We start from the raw sequence: 22,616 nt of genomic DNA, 5'->3' as shown, positions 1-22,616 counted from the left end.
AGTGAGAACTTTACAGGGAGGTGGAGAATTTTGCAGGGGGAGTGATGGAGAGGTCAAAAAGAAAAGAATCAATGAAATATTTGAAAAATAGAGAGGAAAAGTAATGCATACAAGCAGAGCAGTGTTGGTAATTTGTCAAATTTGAAGTACACTTGAAAAGAATCTGTATGCTATAAGTTCACCCTTTTGTATACATTCTGTACTTTTTATGTTTTCCATGTGCTTTTTTCTATTCTTTGTATATGAAAATATTAATTTTTATAGACTTTTGTCAAATTCACAAGAAAAAGAAAATTTGGAAGTGGGACACAAGTAAGATATCTTTAAAAATTTATTAGATGAAGAAACTGAAACCCAGCAAAATTAAGTGACTTTCCCAAATTCACATTGGTTGTAATAAAGCTGAGATGGAAACCATATATGTTGATGGGTTTCTTGTGTATGCCAGTGTCGTCACTCCTTTGATATCTTCAGAGAAATGAAAAAAAAATCCAAATTTTTATTGGTGTCTTCATGAAGCTTCCTTCATGAAAATGATTAGTAATGGAGAGGACCTAGAGTGAAAGGGGAAGAGCATTGGATTATTATCCTGACTCGCCTAACTAAAGGTTGTGTTACCTTGGGCCACATTTTTCCTGTCTCTGAAATGAGATTGTATTAATCTATAGGGTCTTCCTTAACTGTGATATAAGAAGACTTCTATAATTATTGTTGTTCAGTTTTTCAGTTGTGCCCAACTCTTCTTGGTAAAGATACTGGAGTGGTTTGCCATTTTCTTTTCCAACATATTTTACAGATGAGGAAGCTAAGGCAAACAGGGTGAAGTGACTTGCCCAGGGTCACACAGCTAGTAAGTGTCTGAGGCCAGATTGGAACTCAGGAAAAAGAGTCTTCTTGACTTTCAGAACTGTTTTCAGAACTGCTTTATCTACTGCACCTCCTAGTTACCCTCTGTAATATAACTGTTTCATTTACAAAAATCACAGAATCTCATAATTGGAAGGGATCTCCAAGGCCATCTAGTCCAACCAGCATCTGAACAGAATCCCACTAAAACATGCTGGATAAGTCGTCATCCAGCTTTTGCTTGAAGACCTTCCATGAAGAGGAACTCAATACCTCTGGAAGTGGTACATCCCACTTTTGGATAACTCTAATTGTTAGGAAGGCTTTTATATTAATCCTAAAATCACCTCTGCAACATCTACCCGTTGCTCCTAATTCACCTCTCTGGGGTTAAACCAAACAAGTTTGATCCCTCTTCCACATGACTGCCTTCAACTTGAAGAAAGATATTATGTTCTCCATCCTCTCCCCCCTCCTGCAAGTCTTCTTTTCTCTAGGCTAAACATATTCTCTGTTCCATCATCCAGTCTTCAAGTCGCATGATCCTGGGGTCCTTCACCATTTCAGTTCTGTTCCTCTGACCTCTTCCTATTTGATCAATTCTTTCCTAAAATGTGATAGCCAGAATACAACATAATACTTCCTACATGGGTTGACCAAGGCAGATCAGAAAGGCTATCAGCTTCCTGGTCCTGAACATTATGCTTTGATAAAAATAGCCTGAGACTGCATTACTTTTTTCAGTACAGTAGACTTACATTGAGTCTGTAATATTAATAGCTAGCATTTAACTATTTATTTAAAGATAACATTTTAAGTTTTGCAAAGCACTTTATATATATTATTCATTTAATCTGCTCTAATGTCATAAGAACAAGAGATCTTTTTGAGATATAATGGCTATCTACCCAAGTCACCCCTGTCTTGTATTTGTGAAGTTAATTTTTTGAACTCAAGCATAATACTTTACTTTTATTGTTGTTATTATTCTAGACCTGTGATTTCATCTGTGTTGATAACCACTGGTGAGGAAACACCCTCAGTACAGCTCAACAAATGTCCCACACCCTATTTTAAAGAGCTGCCTGGGACACTAAAAGATTAATGTGATCTGCCCATAGTCACACAACCAGAATGTATCAGGCAGGACTTGAACTCTTCTTTTCCTGACTCTGGCAGCTCTATATACTGTGCCATACTACCTCTCACTTTGCATTTAGTTCTATTAAGGTACATCTTACTGTATTCTGTCCAGCATTCTGGCCTGTTGATTTCTTGTTGGATCCTGATCTTGTCATCTAATGTGTTATTGATTCCTCCTTGTGTTATCTATAAAGATGAAAATCATGTCATTTCCAACTTTATCACTGCTAAAAGTGTTAAATAGCACATAGTTAAGTGTAGATTCTTAAGATGTTCCACTAGAGACCATATTCCAAGTTGACCCGAAACCCCTTGGGCTTGGCCATTCAATTAATTCAAATTCACTTAACTATTTGTTGTTTATCCTTCGTTTTCAAAGAGGAAAAATGATATCATGTCTTCACTTGTGCATGAATTGGTTTTAAGTGAGGCAGAGTTGCACAAAATCATTAGCCTCCCTCTCTCTTCCTGAGTCATCAAAGTCCAGTGGCAGGACAAATGTCAAGATGATTGACAATGGTCCGGGGTGCAGTGAATGACCTTGATGTCTTTGATCTCTGACCAACTTCTAAATTCTCCACAGAACCTGCTCCAGCCACCTTCATGACCACTGGAACAAATTGTTCTCATCTACCCATTCTGTTGAAGAAGTCTTCACATTCTCAGGGTAGACATGCTCCTACCTCACCAAAAAGTTTGAGATGTGTCAGTTAACTTCATCCTGGTTTTGCCCATCTGTGGAGACAATTTACCAGGATGTGGCCACTGCACCTCTATGGCTTCTTGGAGCCGTAAGTGAGATTTGGGTGAATCAGGTGGACACTAAAGGTCAATGAGCAGCACTAAAAAGGGCTTAGCAATTCCTCACACCAAGGTGCTAATTCTCCTGAACCCTCTACATACTGCACTTTGGTACCACTTAACTCTATTGTTTAGTCCATATCTCTCTATCTGGTCCACAAGAAAATAGAGACTTTCTGAGATGCTTTGCCAGTCTAAATACCTTCTAAAAAGGAGCATTGAAATTAGTGTAGCAAGACAGATCCTTTAAAATTTTAATTATTAGTGATATCTGTTAAAATCATCTTTATGATTTTATAACATATAAATTTATATTTACAACTATAAACTTAGCCCTTACCCATTCCAGGGAAATATCCCTCATAATAGGAAAAAAAAACAGCTTAGCAAAACTAACCAACAAATCAACTGAATCTTATAGTATATGTGTTATTGCCCATCCTTAGTGCCCCCAGCTCTGCAGTGGGGGGAGGTGAATATTCTCACTTCTTTCCTGGGGCCAGGATTGGTCATTGTAAATACATAGTGTTTAGTTGCATTTATCTTGTTCTTTCCAGTTGTAATATTGCAGTCATTGTGAATATTGTTTTCATAGTTCTGTTTATTTCACATATAATTCTTCCTGTGTTTTTCTGTATTATTTGTGCTCATCTCTTATGGTACAATGATATTCTATTACATTAATCTACCACTGTTTGTTTAGTCATTCTTTAATTGATGGACGACTACTTCATTTCTAACATTTTGCTAATACCAGAAATGTTGTTGTAAATGTTTTCTGAATATCAAACTTTTTTTCTATCCTTAGGGAAGATGCTTAGTAGTGGGATATCTGATTCAAAGTGTATGAACATTGTAGTGGGACATAACTTATTCTTGATGAAATCATAATAACTTTGTGATCACTGTTCCTTTTCTAAATATTCACAATCATTCTTTTTAATAACACATTTTGTTCATTGCTGCCAATTAATAAAGTAACTGAATCCCCAGAATACCCTGAAAATTTAAGTTTGATTGTGTACTCAGTGAACATACTGGTTTTTCTCCTCTTGGTATACAGTACTGGAATCCAACCTAGAGTCCAAACCTAGAGGGGGAGTATTTAATTTTAAATATATAGCATTGCATTAAGGGGTCAGTATAATTATAGGTGATCTCTAGCATTGTTGGTTTGCCTGGGCATAATTTTTTTATTCATTTGTTTTTTGTATTTTAATACTATATTACTTACATTTTATGTTCTAAAATAAAGGGAAATGAGAATGAAGAAATAATATACAAATTATGATTCATAATAACATAATAAAATAGTAATATCCACACATACATAAAAGGATAAGTAGTATTATTATGATACCTTTTTAAAATAACAGAAACATGGTAGAAGTTTGGGAATAAATATGCCAAAATCTACTATATTTTGCACTGTAAGAAATCAACAAGGACAAACTATTTTGACCTTTAAAATTTTAAAGATCTTGGAAGTCTGACCTGGCTTCTTCTGAGTTCCGACTTCTTTGTGGATCTAATGAGTTAAATTAGATAAAAGAGAAAATCCCATTTATTAGAGGCTGATAGTAATATACAAAATAAATACAAGATAATGGGAGTGGGAAGGGGAGAAAGTAAACCTTATAGCTGGAGGATTAGGAACGGCCTCATACAAAAGTTAGTTCTTGGGTTGAGTCTTGAAGAAAACTACTGTAGAGTGGGCAAAGAAAATACTATGGAAAAAGTTTAGAAAGATTGGGCAGAGTCAGGTTGTGAAGAGCTTAAGTAACAAATAGAGGAATTCAATTCTAGAGAAAGTAAGAAGATAATGGAGTTTATTGATTAGAAGAGAAATATGGTCAGGCCTGAATTTCAGGATAATCATCTTGGTAGCTATATAGCATTGGATGTGTTAGAACAGGAAGAAACTGGAGTCATGAAAGCCAATGAAAAGATTCTGGCAATGACCTAGAAGAGACACCTAATGAGGTAATGAAAACCTAAACTAGGATAGTGGTTATGTGAGTAGAGAGAAGGGGAGAGGCAGGTTTGAGAGACATTTTGGAGGTAGAGTTGACATGATTTGGCAACTTTTTGGAAAAGTGGAGAGTAGAGTTGAAGATAACACTGAGGCTGTCTACCCTGGATCACATTAAGGATGGTGATACTCCCAACAGAAGTTGGGGAAAGGGGTATTTGGAGGAAAAATAATGAGTTTGCTTTTGGATATATTGAAATATTTTTCAGACACCCAGTTTGGAAAGACCAACAGGGAAGTTATACCACTGAAGGTTAGGAGAAAGACTGCTACTGGATATAACTTTGGAATTAATGGTCATGGAGATGGTAATTGAACCCATTGTTGATTGGTATAGAAAGAGATGAGAAGGGTAAGTAGGATAAAGTCTTGGGCTACACTTATAGTTAGTATGTGGAATATGGATACTGATCCTGCAAAGGAGATTAAAAAGTGGCAGTCATACAGGCAGGAGGAGAATAAAGTGAGAATAGTGTCACGGAAATCTAATAGGATTGTCAGCAATGCCAAAAGGTACAGAAAGGTGAAAAATGTTGAGAAGGAAACCTTTGATTTGTTGATTATAAGAACATTAGTAGCATTGGAGAAAGAAGCTTCAGTTAAATGATAAAGTCAGAAGCCTGATTACATTTTTAGAAGACAGGAAGAGAAAGACAAGTATAAGTAGCTCTTTCAAGAAGTAATGGAAGCTATGGAGATAAGGTCAAGTAGTTGTGTAATTAATATAAGAGAAGAAGAAGGAGTAGACTGAATGATCCTGATTTTTCTCAGCAATATATGTCAAGGGCCTCATCTAATAAGGTGGGGAGAGTGGGTGTGATGGGAGTCTAGAGTAGAGAATAGGAAATTTGTAGCAGGCATTTCATGTCTCATTGCTAGTATTTCTAAACCTATAAAATTATCATGGGGGCAAGGGAAACCTTTGCTTTATCCTTGTTTGTTCTGGGAAAGTTTCTAGTGTTCTTGCACTGGAAACAATACCTAGTCCCTGCTTTAAATATATGCTTTTAATTATATTAAAGAAATATTCATCCATGTCTATACTTTTAGGACTTTTAATGTGAAAGTCCATCCAATTTCCTCCAGAATTCTTTCCCTTCCACACGGAAGAGGAGCAGACCTGAAGGTGAATCCTTAAGCATTCATCATCTCCCATTTGAACTATTGTAGTTTTCTAGCTGGTTTCTCTACCTCTAATCTCACCCACCTTCAATCCATTCTGCATGCAGCTACCAAAATAACCTTCTCACTACATAGGTCTGACCATGAATAATTCTTGCTCAAAACCTTTCAGTGGTTATACCATTGCTTACTGAATAAGATGAAGACTCCTTAACCCAACATTCAATGCCTTTAACAATCTTGTTTCCAACCTACCTCTCCAGTCTTATTAAATGCTCCTTTCCATGTTCCAACCAAAGTGGACTACTGTTTCTCATTCCCTTATAACCATTTCCCATCTTCTTTTTAAATATCATTTTTTATACTTGGAATGGATAGCTTTCCATTTCCATCTACTAAAATATTTCATGGTGCCCAGCAACTGGAAAATGACTGAATGAATTACAGTATGTCAATGTAATAGAATACTATTGTGCAGGAAGAAATAATGAAAAGGATGGTTTCAGTGAAACCTGGGAGAACTTTTAATGAAAAAAATCAATGCAGAGTGAAGTGATCAAAACAGGGAAAATGATGTATTTAATACAATATCAGCAATATTACAAGACAAACTTTGAAAACCTTAAGAACTATGGTCAATGCATTGATCAGCCTTGATTCCAAAGGACAAATAATGAAGCATGCTACCCGTCTCCTGACAGATATGATGGTTTAAGGGTGCAGAATACAACATTTTTTTTACATGGCCCATGAAGGATTGTTTTGCTCGACTAAGTTTATTTATTACTAGGTTTTTATTTTATTTTTTCTTTTTCCAATGGGAAGATGGGTGGGAAAGAAAAATCAATTTTTGTTCATTGAAAAAAAAGATTTAATTTTAAAAAGCAAATCTCTTCCTTCAAGAATCCAACTTAGGTGCTACCAACTCTGTGAAGCCTTTCCCAAATTAGTCTATCCCTCTTAAAATATCCTTAAAATATTGCTTAGTCCTCTCCTTTTTATTTGCCACTTTCTAACTTATAGTTATTTATATGCAGGAATACCCCATATAAAGTTGCCATAAATAATAACATTTTTCAATAATGCTACTAATACATTATTAACATGTTCCTTATTATCACAAAATCCAATTATAATATTTCTTTTAGCTTTTTCAACAAATGAGAGGCAGCCATGACGTAGTGTATTTTGGAAAGCTAACTTCAGAGTCAGGAAGATCTGATATATGACTCTGAACAAGTAATTTAAGCTCTCATTGCCCTAGACAAATCTCTAAGACTACAAGTTACAGAAAAGGTCCTGCCCTGCAATGCCAGAGAGTGTTTCTTCACCTGAGGCTCCCTTTATTAAATAACAGTTCTAGTCCCCCTCCTCTATCCTCCCAATAACTAAAGACCATCTTGATCTTTCAGAATCTACCTGCCAGCCTCTCCCAGTCAGTCACCACCTTATACCTTGTAAGTTCATTCACCATGAACTGCCTTTCTTTAGATAAGTCAAAAACCCCATGGCATCATCCCCTACTTTGCCCTGCTTTAGGCTCAAAAGATGTGATTCTTCTTATAGCTAAAGCCAACCCCTATACATGTACCCTAGATCCCACATTCTCCCATCTTCTGCAACACATTGCCCCCACTAGCATCCCTCTTTGACATGCAGTCTTCTCCCTATTCTTTTCCTGATACCTACAAAATAGTGTCAATTAAATTCAAAAGTGATGAAAAACATCAAATTAAAAATTTCCCAAAGCTGCCTATACTCATCTCTGTTTATTCTCTTTTGTTTGGTTCTTGGTGCTCTGCATTCTAGTTTCCCACTACCTTACTCAACCACTCAGCCCTTCAATTGAAATTGCTCTCTCTAAAGTTACCAATGGTCTCCTAATTACTCTCTTTGTAGGTCTTTTCTCAGTCTTCATTCTTTCTGAACTCTGTAGCATTTGACACTGCTGACTATGCTCTCCTTTTACATAGTCTGTCCTCTAAGTTTTGATGACATTTCTGTCATCTCTGATTCTCTTCCTCTCTCACTCTCCTTTTTCATCTCTTTCTCTCTCTTCAGTCTCCTTTGCTGGCTCATCATCTGTATCATACTCCTACCTGTGGATTTACTCCAAGGTTTAGTCCTTGGCTTCCTTCTCTTCACTTTTATATTGCTTCCTTGGGTGACTTCATCAGTCCACATGGGTTCAATTTTAATCTCTACACAGAGAGTTCCCAGATCTATATCAAGCACTACTCTCTTAACTTTAATCATGCATTTCCCATTGCCTATTGGGCATTTCAAACTGAGTGTCCCAGAGGATTCTCAAATTCAACTTGACTAAAAGCATCATGTTTCTATCAAAACAAATCCCTCTTTCACGTTTATCCTTCAGCCACCTAAACTTACTTCCTCACCATTCTCTCCAATTCTTCTTTCTTACATCCAATAAGTTGACGTATAATGTAATTTCTCAAACCTGTCCTCTTCTCTCTACTCACATCCTAGTTCACCGTCCTAGTTTAAGCCCTTATCAACTCTCACCTAGACTAATATAAGATCCTCCTAATGGTCATCTTATCCCTCATGCTTAAAGTCTCTCCCTACTCTGTCATTCATCCTTTATGCAGCTGCCAAAATGATTTTCCCAAAGTGCAGGTCTGATTGTGCCACTTCCCTTTGCAGTAAACTACAATGGCTCCCTTGTTACTTCTGCTATATGCATATACTCTTCTATTTGGTTTTTAAACCCCTTCACTACCTGCCCCAACATATCTTTTCCCACCCTGTTGAACATCATTCTCCTTTCCTTCACTCTTGGATCCAACCAGACTAGGCTTCTTCCTGTTCCTGTCTCTTTTCACCTCCATTCCTAAAACCTACTCCCACCTCCTACTTCTGAAGACTATCTCAATTATGTCAAGACTCAGTTCACACACTACCTTCTAAATGAAGCCATTTCAGATCCTCCCCTTTCTTCCTGCCATCTTTTGCCTATACAATTGACTTGTATTTATCTTATAAATATGTTGTGTTTTGTACATAATAATATATGGGTATGTTGTTTCCCCTAGTTGAATGTAAGCTTTTTGACATCAGGGACTGTTTATATAGTTATATATGTATATATGCATATGTGTATACATATATATGTATATACATATGTATTTGGTTTTGACCTTCAGGCTCTACATATGCACACACACACATACATGTGTGGAAAGAAAGCTTTGCAGATATTTGGGTGTAGTAATTTGGGTAGAGGTCCTAACTGGGGAAGACCAGCGAATCTCTGGGAACTCTTATCCTGGAGCAGGATGTATATGTACATGCATATATGCATATATACACACACATACATATATCTCATCCATATATATATATATATATCATCCATAATACTGTTGGTATGGCTCTAAATATCCCCCATAGCAGTTTTTTAGTCACTTATAGTCATGTGTTCATGAAACAGATTAATGCTAAGCAGGGTAAACCTGTAAATGGTTTTTTATTTCCCCTACTAAATTGTAAGCTTTTTTTGAAGGCAGAGGCTCTTGTTTCATCTCTGAATTAAGTAAAGTGCATTTATTAGGTGCTTAACAAATGTTTGTTTAATTGAATTAAGAACAAAATATAGTGTGGTCAACGCTCCTTATTAACTTAGTGATGAAGTTAAAGGAAGACCTTCCAGCCCTGCACCACTGTTACCTGAGCTCTGAATTGCTGCCACTGGATTTTTCCAGTTGGAAACAGGGCTGCCTGGCAATGCTGTGCCTTGATACTCTTGAGTTTCTTCTCCTAGGTGACTGATTTTGGTTTAGCAGTGCAAAAGGAGGGTGGATGTGAAGCCATGTTTCAGACAACTTGTGGGACTCCTATTTATATGGGTAAGTGCAGCATTTCAAGGTTTTAAATCATGAAAAAAACTGATTGGAAATAAATTACAAAACTTTACCAATATAATTTGCTTTTCCCTTAACCCTTGAGGAGTAATAAAGAACACTCATTACTTAGATTTTTTAAGATGAAAATGTCCTTAGGGATTGTATCATTAAATTGAATCCATTCACAGAAAAGGAAACAAGCTGGAAGATAGGGCAGGACTTGCCCAAGGCATTGGCAGCGCCAGGATGTGAAATTCTGTTCAGTCCCTGAAATCTTTATTGAGTACTTGCTCTGTGCCAGGCCCTGGGGGACACAAAGACAAAACAAAAGAATGCCTGCCCTCAATGAGTTTGTATTTCTTAGGAGGAAAAACAACACGTGTACCTAGTAAATTCAAAATTTATTCAAAGTGATTTCCGGAGGATAGGAGTAAGGTCTAATAAGCAGGGCAGTTTGTTAACAATAGGATAGGGGTTTGGAGGGCATAATATAGGAGAGGGATAGGGACATTAGACAGATGGATTTGACCTAAATGAATAGAAGGAAGCTGGGACAGGGGAGGAAGCTTCAGCCTAGGCAGCCTAGAATTCAGAATTACAAATTGAACTATAGAAATAGTGTTTTACTTTGATTTTTTCCTCTGATACAGTGTATCTCTTGATTTGATTACCAGCCCCTCAATAAGAAGCAGATTTGTGCTAAAGCACCCCAGTGGTCATGGTAGAGGTTGAGGTTCTGGTTATCAGAGGGTGACTCTTCTGATCACCAGCTCTGCCCCAAGGTTCAGCCCCGTGTCGAGTAGATGATTTTCACCTAGGAAGTAGCCCATAGCAGAGGTATCAGGGGGGCCTTTGGACCTGGATGGATGGGCAGTGTGGAAGGGGAAGAGTGGCAGAGCAGGCAGGTGACCAGGCTCTGGCTCCACCTGAAGACCAAGATCGGGGTCAATGGAGTCCTGGAGCCATTGTGAGCCTAAGTGTTCTCACTCTGAATCCGCTACACTTTCCACTTAGCCATACTGCTCCCTACGTTGTTTCCATACTGAAAAAGATAGTTGGTCTGTGGTCCAGTCACAGAACTGTATTCAAACATGTTGGGTTAGCTGGATATGTCATGTTTCACATTATCTGGCTGTGGAGCAGATATCAAGAAACTAAGCAAAAATTAACGAATCAACCCATAAGCACTTATTAAGCACCTACTAGTCCTAGACACTGTGTTAAACACTTGGGACGTAAAACCAAAAAAAAAATGAAACAGTTCCTTCTCTCAAGATGCTTATATTCTATAGGAAGGAAAAACATGTACAACAGGTACATATATAAATATATACAAAGTAAGTAAATAGAAACCAATATTGAGGGAAAGGCACCCGCAGCTGTCAGGATCAGGAAAACTCTCATGTTGAGCAGAAGGGAAAGATATGGTCAGAAGCAATAAGTAGAGACCAGTTCCCAGGCTATTGCAACAGTCCATGAGAGGTGTATTGTTGGCAGGAACAACTGTGGTGAGAAGGGAATGGATATGAATGCAGGTTCTTCATTAGAATAGAATAGATAACCTTTGATAACTGTGTCTAAGAGGTGAGGGACAGCGGGAATGACTCCAAGGTTACAAACCCAGGTGACTAGAAGGCTGGTGGTATCCTTGGAAGGGACGGGGAAACCAGAAAGGCAAAATCAATGGCTTGTGTTGGCTCTACTTTTCTTATTTCCTGGGTATGCCCATATTGGGCTCAACATAATTAGCACTGTAGGGCCAACAATGACAGTGCAAGTGATTGGTGGAGGTAATTGTTCAGGGCCCTTCTAACCCTGTTATTCTGTGATTCTCATTTCATCTTAGCTAACTAAGTAACCGTCTTTCATATATCTCAGATCTGGTTCTTAAGAGATCCATTATTATTCCCATTTTACAAATTAGGTGTATTAGTCCCTGAGAGACTTACTTAGATAAATCACATTTTGGCAGGGGAGATGACTATTTAAAGATGATTATTTAAAATAAAATTATTAAATTAAAATTTAAAGGGATTTGCTTATAGAGCCTTTTGTTGATAAATCAACAAGCCCTGAGTCAAGACTAAAGAAACCCTATGCTTTTGGGAGCCTACTCTGTCATTGACTCAGCCTGGATTCCAGTCTTAGGTCTAATATTCAATAGTTGTATGACCTCAGGCAAATAATTTGACACTTCTAATACATTTTGTTGTTGTTCATTCATTTCAGTCACGACTGTATTTCACAAATCCATTTGGAGATTTCTTGGCAAAGATACTGGAATGGTTTGCCATTTCTCTGGTTCATTTTAGAAATGAGGAAACTGAGGTAAACAGAGTTAAGTGACTTGTTGAGGGTATGTCTCATGTAGAATCGTAGAATTTTCTAGCTTAAGGAGACCTTGGAGATAATTTTTTCCAAAATCATAGAGATGTCTAAAGATCTCTCCTAGCTTCAGTATCCTGTGATTCTAAACCATGTGACCATAACTATCACTGGAACTCTTTGCTACAGTTTTCTCATCTGTAAAATGGAAACACTAATACTTGCCCTGTCTACTTCAAGGACCAAATGAGATGATAGTGTAAAAGTAGTTTAAAAAATTAAAAAAAGAACAGACCTCTGGTAAATGTCTGAATTTGTAAAGTTGATTTTCACACATTAAGCTTATTCAAAGCAAAGCACACCTGTGTAATATTTCAATACTTCCAGAATCTGCGGCTTTATGCATGTGAGTCCACACTCTGCTTAAGTCAGTCACAGCTTGTCCATCCTCCAGAACATCTTTGAGAGTTGAAATGGCTGAAAAAAGGTTTACTGTCCAGTGCTAGTCTTTGGGTAATGAATATCTTAGTGAGGCAGGCCCTCAGATAATGAATGGAGAGCCCTTTTCTGGAGACTTTCCAGACACAGATGCTTTAGTGACAGCTGCCCCTAACACTTCTTTTAAGGTTTTTTTTTTTCATGTGCCACCCACCTCTCCAGGAAGCCCTTACTTATCCCCCATTCTCTCTCTCTCCTTGTGTTCTCTGACATTGGCTTATTGTTTACCTGTTTGTATGGTCAGCTCCCTGAAAGCAGGAAGTTTTCATTTCTGCCTTTAATATAGTAGGCATTTAAGGAATGTTTTTAATTGAATCAAATTGAATACAAAAGTTATATTAAGGCACAATGAGACATCAGAGTAAGTAGATCCTGCAAACTTGAGGCCACATGTGGTCTTTGGTGTGGTCTTTTAACTGAGTCCAAGTTTTACAGAACAAGTCCTTTTATTAAGGGGATTTGCTATGTGAGATTTGTATTCAAACAAAAGGCTACACTTGAGGACCTAGAGGTCCATATGTGGCCTCAAGGCCACAGGTTCCCCACCCCTACATTGGAGTAAAGCTTTAGTGGAGAATCTGTGTAATACTTGTACTTCCATCCTTGGAGAAGGTGTGATCTTATCCACCATTACAGATCTCATCCAATCCATGCTTCCTCATTCCATGCAATATTTGTTTATATCTTCACTATAATTCCTCTATAGGAGATCCATCCAATGTACTAAAGGCTTTCTCTGGTTCTTTTAATAACAAATTATGGCACTTAATTATGTTATTGTTTTTTGATGAGAAACACGATTTTGTTGTCTTGAATTTGTGTAGTCAATTAATCAACAGACATTTGTTAAGCACACACAACATGCCAGGCATCATCATAAGTACTGACAAAAGTGAAAGACAAAGACAAAAGTGAAAACAGTCTTTGCTTATTATTGAGGAAAGGAGAGAAGGCTTGGAACAGCCAATGTGTAGAATAGGATAGTGAATCAATTAGTAAGGAGTAGAAGTCCTGTCACGGTACAGTAAAAGCCCAGAGGAGATTAGGTTAACAGATTTGTAGTGTCCCAGTTAACTTGGTTGCATCTGGCTTTGCAGTGTATGAGTAGAAGCAGAGGAGGCAGACGGCAGGAATAATCCAGAGTGGGGGGGTTTACAAAATATGAATAGAAATAGGACATGGGAGTGAGAGATTTGAGAGTAGAAGACAACTTAGAATTGAATTGTTTAACTAAATGTACTCGGGATTTGATAAATCACTTTTGACCAGTTACAAAGAGAAAACCAAATCCCATTTAGTTCCTGGGTTTATGTCATCATCTCATTAGGACCTGAGCTATAGAAGTGAGGACACATCCACATGGATTTTTAAGACCTGTGCATTATTCATTTAAAACATCTGCTGGTTCTTATTTTCAAAGGAAAATCAATGATACCCCATCCATGCATCCTTCATGCTCTGTATTTAAGCTTTTCAGTCATTTTTGGATTATTAATATTATTGTTTTCTGCTTGCTTGCCAGCACCTGAAGTGATCGATGCCCATGACTATAGCCAACAGTGTGACATCTGGAGCATAGGCGTCATTATGTACATGTTGTAAGTAGCCAGCAAAACATGAGTGAATGGGACTTCCTGCTAGAGAGGCTCATGAGCTTGCTTGTTTTTGTCCTGAATCCATGAATTCAGCAAAGGGCATAACTCCTTGGTGTGGGATCTCTTTCAAGGAGTACCAATGGCAGTTGGTCTCTAATTTGAATATTAGAGACTTGACTGAAGCACTGAGAATTACCTTCCCATGGTCACACAGCTACTATGTGTTAAAGGCTGGCTTTGAACCCAGGTATTTTTTATACTCCAAGGCTAGTCCTCTACCCGCTATATCATGCTGAATCTTGAGTTTGTACTAAGACAAACAAGTATCTATTAAAAGATTAGTTTCTCCATGACCTGGGAAGCCATCTTCAAATAGCTGATAGTATTATTTTATCAGTCACTAGTTATGTGTATTAGAAATGCTTTATTTTACATTATGTACGTGATGGAATAAGCATAGGGTTTAGAGCTGGAAGAGACCTTGGAGATCATTTAAAACAGTTCCCTAATTTTCAGTTGAGGAAATTAAGGCTCATGGAGAGTTTGTAAGTTGCCCAATATAAATTAAGTATATAAACCTTGCCCCTCTGATCCTAAATCTTATTGTTTTTAGCCCCTTTCTGTTGGTCAATGCAGTATTGAGCACTCTGAATACGGGGAGGGGAAAAGAGCCTCTTCCCCTAGCCTTGGTTCAAACTTGAGTCTACAATCCCTCAAGTTATTGTTCCATATTTCTCCTCACTTTTGCAGCTAAACTCCTAAAAAAAAAGTGAACAAAAACAAAACAAAAAAAGCATCTCAGTTCCCTTTTCTACATACTCACCTCCCGTTCACTTTCCCAGCCTATCTGGCTTCCAATCTCACCACTAAACTGGAGGTAATCCTTCAGATCACCAACAAGTTCTTACTTGTTACAATCAGGGGTCACCCTCCTTGACCTCTCTGCAGCTTTTGACACATGAGTCCTGCCTCTTCTTGCATACTTTCTCCTCCCTGGGTTTTCATGACGTTGCTCTTTCTTTGTTCTTTTCCTGCCCTGGAAGGGTCCATCCGGTCCTTTTAAGTGATGACTGTGCTTGATCATCACCCATATCCCAGCCCTTTGGTGTGAGGGTAACCAGGGCTCTGTTCTGGGCCGTCATCCTCTCATTACACCGTCTCACTTAGGAACTTCATTCACTTCTATAGGTTCAACTCTATGCAAAGCCTCCTAAATCCACATATTCCAGTCCTAATCTCTCCAGAGCCCCACGCATTCATCTCCAAAAGTCTTCTAGACATCTCCATGTGCCATAGATATCTCAAACTCAAAAAGTCATTATCTTCCTCACAACCTAAACCTATTACTCACTTGCCGATTCCTTTTCAGGACACCATCATTTTTCTAGTCACCCAGGTTTCCAATCCAGGTGTCCTCCTTCAGTTTTCTAGAGGCATCTAGGTGGCATAAGGGATAAAACATTGGACTTGGTATTCAGGAAGATCTGAATTCAAATACTGCCTCAGACATTTTATAGCTGTGACATCCTAGGCAAATCATTTAACCTCATGCCTGCCTCGGTTTCCTCATCTGTAAAACAGATAATAATAACATCCACCTCCAGGATTGTTGTGAGGATCAGATATTTGTGAAGTGTTTTGCAAACCTTAAAGCTCTCCATAAATGCTAGTTTCATTATTATTTCATTATTATTATTATTATATTTATTATTATTGTTATATTCTATCCCCATCCAATCAACAGCAAAGGCTTGTTGGTTCTATGCCAACATCTCTCACTTCCAACCCTTTTCTGTGTTCATAACCACAGTCACCCTAGTTCAGATTCTTACTACCTTTTACTTGGATTATTGCAGTAGCAACCTAATTAATTGGTCTCCTTAAATCCAGTCTCTTCCCCCTTCCAATCCATCTTCCACATGGTTTCCAAATTGATGTTCCTTAATTACAGGTCTGAGCATGCCACTGCTCTACTCAGGAAGCTTCAGTACTTCCCAGTTACCTTTAAGGAAAAATATAGACTTTACTGTTTGTTGTTTAAAGTCCTTCACAATCTGGCACCTGTCTATCTTTCTAGTCTAACTTTATGTTTAGTCTCCATGCATGTTTTTTTTTTATCTAAACTAATCTACTTGTAGTTATTGTTCATAGCATTCCAACTCCTACCTCTATATCTCCTGCCTCCTAGTGCTCACTAAATGCTTTGAATGAGTGCTTCCATGCCTGGAAGGTTCGTTGTCTTGGGTTAACAAAACAGCTCAGAATTTTTAGGGTACAAGACATATAGAAATTTTATTTGGATTATTATAAAGCATAGGAAAGACTGTTTCACTCACTCAGTTTCCACTATAAATCAAGCGAATTTGATTATAAGCTATTTTTAATCCATATTTGTGTGTGCAGAGAGACAGACACATAAATGGGAGGGAGGAAAGGAGACAGAAAGAGAGACACAGAGAAAGAGACAGAGACAGACAGACAGAGACAGAGAGAGAGACAGAGACACAGAGAGACACAGAGAGACAAAGAGAGAGACAGAGAGACAGAGAGAGAGAGAGAGAGAGAGAGAGAGAGAGAGAGAGAGAGAGAGAGAGAGAGAGAGAGAGAGAGAGAGAGAGAAAGAGAGAGAAAGAGAAAGAGAAATACTGGATCTCAAATTGTTACTAAGTACATGGTAATAGTATTCCATACAAGAGAGATAAAGACAGAATACAAAATTCTCAGATATGATTTTTTGACTTCTTAGAGACTTGTTCATTTCAGTGATAAGGACACTGGTAATGATAAGAACATAGTATAAAAAATTCTGCAAGCAGACAGCAGTGGATGTAAAACTCAAACCCACGGGAGTGGACATGATTTCATTTTATGCCATAACGGAATCTTACTTAAAGATGGAGTCACTCATGCCAAGAGATAAAAGTAAAAGCCCCTTTCTTTGCCTCCATGCTCCCTCTCCTAGCTTTCCTCTCTTTCTTTTCAAGACTCACTCAGCTCAGGTGCCACCACCTCTACAAGGCCTTTTTTTGGCTCCCCCAGTTTTTAGTTGTTGTCCATACCATCTTTTTATTTACCTGGTGTGGCTTATGTATTTACTTATCTGGCTCCATGTTGTTTCACTGAATAGAATGTAAGCTCCTTGAGGGCAGGGATCATTCCTAGTACAATATCTGGCATATAGTAGGTGCTTTCTAAATGCTTACTGAGTTGACAATGAAAATAGGATGTATTTCATAAATGAGGTAGAGAATTATTGAAATAGCATTGATAATCTGTCATGCCAGTTCTAGTCATTTTTTGGCATCTAAAGACTGCATTGGAAAATTAGGGATTGTTGTTCTGCCCAATTAGAGAATTCCTAAGGACCTAGGATACCTTGCAAAGACTAGAAGTACAGTAAGCATGAGAAGGATGATATGTTGGAAAAAGTATTAGGCTTTGGAGCAGAAAGACCTAGGTTTGAACCTGGACTCAATGCTGGTCATCTACAGAATGAATAAAATTCTATATATCTATATACACACACATATATAGCCTACCTCATAGAGTTGTTGTAAGCATAAATAGAAATTTTTCACATGGAGCAAAAACTCTTCAGGGGAAGAGGCTGGCACAGAAGACGATATGGAGATGGTGCTCTGTAACTACGTAGAGGACTATCTACTCTCCCCCCAAACAGCCCATTCCACTTTTGGACAGTACTTAACTGGATAATCATTTGGATAATACTTAATTATTAAGAAGATCTTCCTCACATCCAGTTAGAGGACCTGGGTAAAAACCTCCACCCTATTTTAAACTCTTTATGGGATCTTGTACCAGTCACTTCTTTCTGGACTGCACAGGCAAAGCGAAGGCACTCACAGTATAATGGGTTCATAATTAGACTAGCTGTTATCTGAGGCCCCTTCTATCTCTAAACACATGATCCTATGAAGATCTGCCTCCCCATAATTTCCACCTGTTGCTCTCCAAGTTCTACTCTCTGGGAACAAGCAAAATATATCAATTTCCTCTCTTCCATTTGACACATCCTTTCACCCCCAAATCTACTTTTCTTCAAGCTAAACTTTGCTAGTTATTTGAACAGTTCTCTATATGATATGGTCTTAATGTTCCCTTCAGCATCATTTTTTTTCCTTTTTCTCTTAAAAATTTTTTAAATCTAAATCCAATTTTATTTTCCTCCCAGAATTCTTATTGCATGTTAAATTTTAGTCCTTTGCTATTTACTGATCAGTTAGTCAATAGAAACTTATTACAACCCTGCTATGCTAAGTACTGTAGGCCCTGTGCAAAGTATGTGGGACACTAATCTCAAAGTGAGAGAGACCTTGCCTTCAATATGTTCATAGATAAATAAATTATATCCATCTATCTCTGTGTGTATACTCATATATGTCCATATGCACATGTAGATACAAATGCATGCACACACACACCAAATAAAACAAAATTAATTCAGGATAGGCCTGAGTGCAGAACCAGGAAAGCAATGGGTAGAAATGGATGGAGATGTACAGAGACAGTTAGAAAAACAGAGAGACACACACAGAAAGAGAAAAGAACAAAAAGAGAGAGAGAGACAAGAGCCTTGGGTTACACTGCCATGTAGGGTACAGAAGATGAATTCATCATCATATACAGAAGAGACTGAGAATAATCAGTCAGATTAGTAGGGAAAAATCCTTGAGTAGTATCAAGAAAAATATATAGTAGAGTAGATTCAGAAGAATGAAGTAATCAACAGTGTCAGATGCTTCAGAGGGTTCAAGAAGGGTGGGAACTGAGAAAAGGCTACTGGATTTAGTAATAAAGATATTATTAGTGACCTTGGAGGGAGCCATTTCAGTCAAGTGGCGTCATAAGCCAGATTACAACTAGAAGAAAGTGAGAAAGTGGAGGCAATGAATATGGGCAGGTTTTTTTCTAGGATTTTACTATAGAAGGTAAAAAACATAGTTGATGGGTTGGTAGGATCAGGGGAAGGTTTGTAAGTTTTGCCTGTCCATTGCTGAATGTAGCTTCCATAACTGAACACAGTTCTTTAGTTCTGATGTTTGTGTTCTGATGAGAGTAGACCATAGTGGCATAATTACCTCCCTGCATTTTGGACACGTGTATAATTCTTAGTATAGCAAAGATTTTGATTAGTGAGTTTAGTAGACACTGTTTCCTGCCCCCTTTCTTTAAAAAGGATTTTTCCCCTTTCTCAGCTTCAGATCATGGCTACAAGGCATCGTAATAAAATTATATGCCCTTTTGCACACACCTTTGTTTACATAGTTAATGTATTAATAAGTGATGATCCACTCTAGCTTGTGATCTATGTATTAATTATCTTTTCCAGAGGGGATACATATTCTTATATGGTTACCCTAATTCCATCTCTGCTTAGCAGGGTAAGTCATCATCCTTTCTTCAGGGTAGAAGTCAGAGCAGTAAATATTCTTTTTGTGCTCTTCCTTGGCTATTTTAGCTTAGACTAATGCAACAGAAAATAATGGAAAGATTTTAAAGACATTTCTCATTTCTGGGACTCCCTTTTTTCTGTGTTCAGAAAATTGTTGTCATAAAATGTCATATCCTTTCATTGACCAACCATTAGATACAATTTTGTGCAGGTAAAATTGCAGGGACCAAAAAAAAAAATCTAAACTTTCAACATTTAGCCCTCAAGCTACAATTATATGCTATCCAGGCTGTGCTGGAGGACCTGCATGATCAGCTGATTTGGTATCATAGGTTGGCAGCAGGCTCAATGAACCAGACCTTAAGATGGCCAATACTTGCTGTGATAAATAATTTCCCCTAAAGCTTTTCTTCTCATTCCTTCTAGCAATGGAAAGGATGATGGGATGGTCAGGACAAGTTGGAGAAATAAACTATGGAGGTGTTAGGATATAGGTATACAAAACAATTTGATAGATGCTTATCTCTTACCAGAAACCTTTGGTATGTGAACAAGTTTCATTGTTTTTTTTTTTCCTGCACTAGTCCAGTTCCACTCAGCTACAGCAATGAAAGTCATTTATTTCTGAGAAAGTTATTATCATCATCATCATCCCAAATAGAGCTAGTACTAGTTCAGAAAGTGTTAGTGTCTGGGGTTTTCCTTGGAGGCAGGAAGAGAAAGATAGAGAATGTTGAGCGAATTATGACCAGATTAAGACCTTAAAGATTTAACTCATTTCTTTAGGATTAAGGGTTTAGAGACAATTGTACTAGCACATACATCAATAAATAGATCATCTATTTCTGTAATGCTGGTTTAATTCCATCAACATTAAAATAGAAGACTGAAAACATAAGAATTGCCCCCACAGAGTCAGTTCCATGGCCCACCCAATCCAAGTTGCTCTCTGATAATGGCATATCCGGGGAATATTCTGGAGGAAAGCATAGGTGCCCTCAAGAAGATCAGCTTCACAGATTGGGCTAGGCCCTTTAAATATCCTGGTTTCCATTAGGAGGCCATTATTAATCAGGCAGAACCATGAATGGATACTTTTTACATTTAACTAGACTTCCTTCTTGGTGTTAACAGTTCTATGTTTATGTTAAATTCAGTCTCAAGGAGCTATTACTCTGTCTGCTAATAGGAAGGACAACCCCTCCAAGCCTTCTCAGATTGTTGTGGCCAAAAAAAAAAAAAAAAAGAAAGAAAAGAAAAATTACCTGGGGATCAAGATTCTGGTAATGATTGATCCTCTTTGAATTTAACTAAGCTGGCCCTCTGACTACAGATGCAGCCTGTCACGAAGCCTCTGCCTGACTGAGGTTTTGTGAAACCAAGCTTATACGGCTCTGGCAATACCTTTGTGTGCACAGAGACACTTTTGTGCTACCAAAGGGTATTGGAGGAGGACGAATATTGCTAGAGGAAGAGATGTGAGGTGGTGCTTCCAATGAAGCATGGTGGGTTTGGCCTCATCCCCAAAATAGAGTTTTTGAAGGAACTCACCAGTAACAGAAGGCAGCCCAGCAAAGTGGAGAGAAGTGGGGTTGAGGAGTGGAGGGAAGAAGGCAACAGAGTCATGGTGTCTAAGTCTAAGTCTTACTCTTGTTAGGAGAAGCATGGCCGGGAGAGGAATGAAGGGGCACTTGTGGCCTGCCTTTGTTACCACTCCCTCTTCCCCATCCCATTCTATCTTTTCACAGGCATATGTGATGCTGTGGCATTCTCTGGTTTCTAGCTCAGAAGAGGAGGTCAGCTGACCAGTCATGACCAGCAGTTAGGATTTAGCCTAGCCTGTTTATCTGTAAAAATAATGCTCAACTGAGATATTACAACTTGCCCTAGTAGGAGTTGTGCTGGACAGGTCAGAAGACCTGGATTTAAGTCCCAGCTCTGGCATTTAGTGGTGTGATCGTTGACATTTTGCTTAACCTTTGTGAGCTTCAGTGTCCTCATCTGTGAAATGGGAATGCTTGAAGGAGTCTCCATCCTGGGGTTGCTATGAGCCAAGCACTTTGCAAACCTTTAAAGTGTTAAAGAAATATAAACTATGATTATCATCGACTTTTTCTTTGAGATTTTGAATGTCTAAATACAACATTGCTTTTATTATAGATTATGTGGAGAACCACCTTTTATGGCAAACTCAGAAGAGAAACTTTTTGAATTAACAAGAAAAGGGCAACTACACTTTGGAAATAGTATCTGGGAATCTGTGAGTGACTCTGGTAAGGATAATTTTTTTTTCAATTAAAACAAATAGAGACAATGTTAAGAATATTTTAAAACAATGGCAGTATTTTGAACATATTTTTAGTTACTACAGGAAAACTGTCTTAGTGACTTTGTTATAAAGCAAAGTTGAAGTTGTTTATTCCGTGGCATGACTTTGAACAGTCTGAACACTATGGTCTAACCAGTTGACAGAAGCAGAAAGTCCAAATTGAACCATGTTATACAGTAAGGTTGGAAAGGTCTAGAGAGAAGAGAGTTAGAAAGAGCATAGTATGCAGAGATTTATTACTAAGACAGCAAGACAGGTACACTTCCCATATACAGGGTCAACCAGATACAAGAGGAATCACCCCAACCTTCAAAACATCATGATACCTTTCTGTTCTGCCATCAGTTACAATAAAGCGTTTTTAAAAAGCAGACCTCTTGATTAGGTCCTTAGTCATTAAGCTCTTTCTTTGTGTGAGGCCCATTCCCGTCATCTAAAAGCTCTCTTGAGAAGAGCCCTAAAGTTTCCTTTAGGAAGCCAGAGAATTTGAACAGGCTTTACATCCTATTTTCCATTGGACGGGAGAAGAACACGTGCATAGTGTATCTAGTCCTCATGGGAGTCAAGGACTGACTCTTACCTCTGAAGAGGTCTACCTCTTCTTTTCATTCTTTTCTTTCAAACATTCTGCTGTCTACAGTGAAAC

General features: G+C 38.0%; 1 protein-coding gene across 2 annotated transcripts in view; it reads left to right on the top strand.

The window, feature by feature from the left end:
• Positions 1-22,616, top strand: part of STK33 (serine/threonine kinase 33) — a 98,821-nt gene that overhangs the window by 42,007 nt on the left and 34,198 nt on the right. For both annotated transcript variants that reach the window (XM_069090889.1, XM_069090888.1), the window contains exons 7-9: positions 9,729-9,813; positions 14,156-14,231; positions 21,802-21,914. In XM_069090889.1, the coding sequence (XP_068946990.1) occupies positions 9,729-9,813; positions 14,156-14,231; positions 21,802-21,914 (274 nt within the window). The remainder of the gene's footprint in view (positions 1-9,728; positions 9,814-14,155; positions 14,232-21,801; positions 21,915-22,616) is intronic.

This window comes from Petaurus breviceps, unplaced genomic scaffold (assembly GCF_028583685.1).
Source record: "Petaurus breviceps papuanus isolate PSGF00001 unplaced genomic scaffold, PetGlider_PUasm1.0 188, whole genome shotgun sequence".
NCBI lineage: Eukaryota > Metazoa > Chordata > Mammalia > Diprotodontia > Petauridae > Petaurus > Petaurus breviceps.
The sequence above is the reverse complement of the archived record's forward strand: the minus strand, read 5'-3'. Positions and strand labels throughout refer to the sequence as shown.